The 4,930-nt window shown below is 35.9% G+C and overlaps 1 protein-coding gene across 1 annotated transcript in view; it reads right to left on the bottom strand.

The window, feature by feature from the left end:
- Positions 1 to 2,360: 2,360 nt before the first annotated feature.
- Positions 2,361 to 4,930, bottom strand: part of PHF14 (PHD finger protein 14) — a gene marked incomplete at its 5' end in the record, with an annotated part of 36,120 nt that continues 33,550 nt past the window's right edge. Inside the window, 2 exons of the mRNA XM_010075414.1 lie at positions 2,361 to 2,486; positions 2,652 to 2,702. Of these exons, the coding sequence (XP_010073716.1) occupies positions 2,361 to 2,486; positions 2,652 to 2,702 (177 nt within the window). The remainder of the gene's footprint in view (positions 2,487 to 2,651; positions 2,703 to 4,930) is intronic.

The raw sequence follows: 4,930 nt of genomic DNA, 5'->3' as shown, positions 1-4,930 counted from the left end.
TTGGCTTTAATAAACAGACAGTGCCAAACAAAACGGATATTGAAAAAATACTTTTGTTTTCCCTCCTAAACATCTCTCGCTTACAAGGAGCCCTACCAACTTGTGTTCAAATAGCACACTGTTTCTACTACCACAAAAGAGTCCCGCATGGTGGTACAGGCAGGAGACAGAAGCAATGCAGGCAGAAGGTTTCTTCTCTTACTTTGTGACAACATAAGAGGAAAAAGGATTCTGAAAACTTTCTGTGACGTAGCAATGCTCTGTGGATCACAGCCCTACACAGCTTTGGCAGAATAGCAAAAAGCCTACTGGTAGCTAGCATCTTACTACAGTCCCTGAATTTACTTTCATCAAAAGAAATATAGCTTTGAGAACCAAAACATAATACTAAAAAAAAAAAAAAAATTCAAATTTACTATACACTTTACCATCATTTAGTAATTACAAAAAAAAAAAAACCAAAAAAAAAACCAAAACAAAACACAACCTCCACAGCACTTCAGAAGCAGGGGTCACCTAACTTGTAGAAAACTGCAGCTATTTATACGAACTATTTGAAGAAAGGCAAGTTTTAAATTCATAAACTGTTTTAAAAACTAATATGCAAAATAAGACAGAAGATTTAAGAAAATATTTTTCAGAGACTTATGAAGAAAGGATTAGAACATAAGAATCTCCTTCTCCCCTCCCATGGATGATTACTATTCTGTTTTTCTGTTTCCAACCCTAATTATGAGGATGGTTATGAGAGAATTTGTTGGGTTTTGGCATGTAGTACGCTTATTTTTGGTCCATCTAAATTCCACTAAAATCTTTTCATGTAGTAAAAAAGACATACCACTAATTTTCTACCATTTTTTTAAATTGCAACTTAAAAATACAGCTCTTCATGGCATTTCCTCATCTTATCCTTTATGTTCTCAAACGCAGTATTTACCACTTCTAGAAAACGAAGAAGAAAACTAATTCCCTGCCTTGTTCTCAGTAAAGTACAGTACATGATGTTTCCAGGGTTCCTTCCCACAACAAAACAGAGTTCCTGCATCTCTTATTTCTTGCAAACAATAGGGTTGAAGAAAGCCCTTTATCTTGTCATAGGCAATTAAAAACTGTTGTCATCAGTTCTCATCGGTGTAACTGTATCAGCAACCAGTGTAACATCCTGCCTCTACTTCGTCGTCTGGTACTGTGCAGGATCTAGGAGCACCTAGCAGTAGTAGCTTGTCTGTGTATAAGGGAGTCACACAGCTACTGACAAGCCCACACAGGCACTCTGCCTTCAACTGGGAAATAAAAATACAAACTGGCACACAACCCTTGAAATTGTATCAACTCCTACAGTAAAACACATGTCGTAATTGATACTAAAATCAGCTATTCTGAGTGTAAGACATCTGTACCTGGGACATATCCTGATTCTAAAGCTATGTGTTGTTTGCATATACCATTGACTCTGACTTTTCCCATAAACCTGATTCCTTGAAATAAATGAAAAGATGTATTTTGGAATAATCCTTCAAGTTAAAACAACAACTATATCTGAACTAAAGCAGAGATCTTGTCCAGAAAAATCTATTTGAAGCATACAGGACCTAAATACACTTTTTTTAAACACTATTTTTCATCTGAACTTACGAGATCATTTTAATGAAAGCTCAGTAGATTAAATTAAAATCCACTTTCTGCTTGCTAAGCTCCATTATTCAAGAATTGTGAGCAGTTTCTACAGCTTTGCAAAGAGGCCAGAATGCCAGCCATAAAGTCAAAATCAGAAGAAGATGTGGGCAACAGCAGCTATTCAATGGCAGCTCTTCTGCACTTCAATTACATTTCTGCACTTACTAAAACACCATTCAATAGTTTGTTGGGTTTTTTTACGTCTGTTTCAGGTAAGAAACAGGTAAGAAACATCAAACCCTTTCATGAGCTCCATTAATGGAGGTAACATTAATAAATTTTTAAAAAAGTAAATTCCTCATAATCCACATTTCAGCTCATAACACTGTTAATTATGCTAATTTAATTACTTTTAGGATGCTCCCGCAGATTTGAGATAATTAAATTACTAGTATGTTTATCTTTCTGACCGGCTCTAAAACATTGACAATTCACCCTGACAAGCAAAAATTAATTCTCATGTGTTAGAAAAACAGATTATCTTGGTTATTTACCTCTTAATCCACAGTGTAAATGTGTTTGGCAGGTCAGTAAGTAAACCAAGTCAATATTTCTGACATAATGTTTCCCCTGAATTAGTTTTTGTTTGTTTTTTTAAAAAGCATATTTTCATTGCTATAATCACAATGAAAAAAAGTGATTAAGACGGAACTTGAACTCCTTATGAGGTCAGAGCATCAAACCTACCTGACTAGATTTTCATTGTCTCCAGTCCCTTTGCAGGTAGCACATTCAGTCCTTAAATCCTCTGACTTGGGCTTCTTTTGTAGAACAGATTGCCGTTGTCTTCTTTCTCTGGGAATCCGTTCCTGTTATAGCAAAGGACAAAAGAAAGGAACGGGGGAAAGGAGGGAAGGAAAGCAAATATTTTCAATTATAGCACTGAAAGCAACACTTTAGCCCAAAGTTAAATTTTTTTGTGAAACTGTTAACAAAAAAAAAAAAAAAGCCAAAACAAAACACTATATTCCAACCTCAGGTTTTTCTTCTTCAGGCACAAAGCTTCGTTTTCGTCCTCTAGTTCTCTAGAAGAAAATATATTTAAAATTCAATATTGGGCAACAGAATGTTTTTGCTCTTTATCTATTATTCATAACAACAACAAAAACATACCACAGGAAATAATATAAAGCATTAACTACAGAACCACTGCAAGACAACTACAATAACCAATGTTAGAACAACAGCTTTAGATTCTGGATATAAATCTACAGACCTACCCAAAAAGTAAATATAAATACATGTGTTGACTTGGGCATGTGGAATCTTATTCTAAAAAAACACTGCTTCCAGAATTACAAATCCCTTACACACTTTGCACAAAATTCCCAATTCTAAAATGCATAATTTGAAAATTGATATGAATAGTATACTACAGTAACTTCCTTGAGCACTTAGAAATGCTCTATTTTTAAGCCAAATGATCATATTCAAAAAAAAAAAAGTTAAAAAACTTCATCAAAACTGAAACAGAAAATAATTTGTACAGCTTTTGAGAATTACGCGAGAATTAAAGCTTTCTAAATAAAGCTTAATATAAAGGGTACATGGCAGATGCTCATAAAGCTGTAGCATGTACCAACATATGACCGGTACACAACTGATGGAGTGGGTAATACAAAACATGCAAATTACTTCAGTATTGCAGCTGGCCAAAAAATCTAAATACCAACAGTGGGGAGGAAAACAGGTTTCCACGGACTGTAACAGCTTAAACACCAAAGGCTTACAAGCAGCTCTAAGTAACTGCACACAACTCACATGAGTCCAGTTTCAATCACTAGGTTTTTGTCTCTGAAATAGCAGCACTATAACCTGCATGAGTTAAATCCCTGCCACAAGATGACAATATCACACTCTCTCCAGCTTGGTTAACAAGGAAAGAAAATTAGAAAGTGTGGGGAAGGAGATGAAAAACATCAGACTATTCCACTAACCTACAATGTCTGACACATTGTCATAAAATAAATAAATAAACAAACAAAGTTTAAAATTATTTTCTGGGAGGAAATCACCATCTTAGGAAGCCATTTGTCATATGGTAAAAAAAGAGCAATGCCTACTTTATTATTTCTTAAAATTTTTTTTGAGGGAGCTAGTATTCATCACAGAAAAAGTAAAAACTAGCTGATCAAAAAAATTTTAAACCAGCTGAGAATCGGAAGCAGCCATAAATCCAATTCTGAAGAAGCTAGTAATATCATGTTTCTCCTGTTTGGGGTCCTCTTTGAAGACGATTTATACTAGTTTCAAATTAAGACTGTTCAATGTTTTAAACAGGATTACACATTTCAATATAGTTATACTGTAAATAAACCTGCCACTTCAACACATCTGTACCTTTCTACCTATGCAGATCTTGATCTGTTCATGTTAATAGCACGCTGTTTGGGAAGGATTTTGGTTTTAGGCAAGAGTTAACTCTGTAGTAGAAAGGAATGTAGTAGAATGGAACAGGCACTAGCCTATTTTGTGCCTCTTTACTTAATACGTTAATTACCATTGAGATTTTCTTTCTCATTTCCCTAAAGATGATTTATATAAAAAAAAAATCTATTCATGTCAATATTTACTATACATTTAATAATTCAGCTATGATTGAAGTGTTCTACCTTCCACAAGCCACACAGTAGATACCTAAGTGTCCAAATCTGGAAGAATCGATTTATTACAGGTAACTAAATTTATCAATAAAGTATTAGACGTATAATGCAATTGGGGCTATATGTCAACTACATGTTACACAACCCAAGGTCACTGTAAATTAAAACTAGATGAAAAAAAGTTCGATCAGACATCAGCACATTAACTGTCAATTTCACTACTTTTAACCTCGGGCATTAGAATCATAGAATGGTTTGGGTTGGAAAGGACCTTAAAGATCAGTCCCACCCCCCCTGCCATGGGCAGGGTCACCTCCCACTAGCCCAGGTTGCTCAAAGCCTCATCCAGCCTGGCCTTGAACCCCTCCAGGGATGAGGCATCCACAGCTTCCCTGGGCAACCTGTTCCAGTGCCTCACACCTTACCAGGAAATAAATTCTTCCTAATGTCTAATGTAAATCTTCCCTCTTTCAGCTTAAAACCATTACTCCTTATCCTATCACCATACTCTTTGATAAAGAGTGTTTCCCCATCTCTCCTGTAGGCCCCCTTCAGGTACTGGAAGGCTGCTATAGGGTCCCCCTGGGGCCTTCTCTTCTCCAGACTGAACAACTCCAACTCTCTCAGCCTGTCCTCACAGGGGGAGCGTT

Source organism: Pterocles gutturalis, unplaced genomic scaffold (genome assembly GCF_000699245.1).
Source record: "Pterocles gutturalis isolate BGI_N339 unplaced genomic scaffold, ASM69924v1 scaffold22982, whole genome shotgun sequence".
NCBI classification, from domain to species: domain Eukaryota; kingdom Metazoa; phylum Chordata; class Aves; order Pterocliformes; family Pteroclidae; genus Pterocles; species Pterocles gutturalis.
Note: the sequence above shows the minus strand (reverse complement) of the source record. Positions and strands in the feature narration are given on the sequence as shown.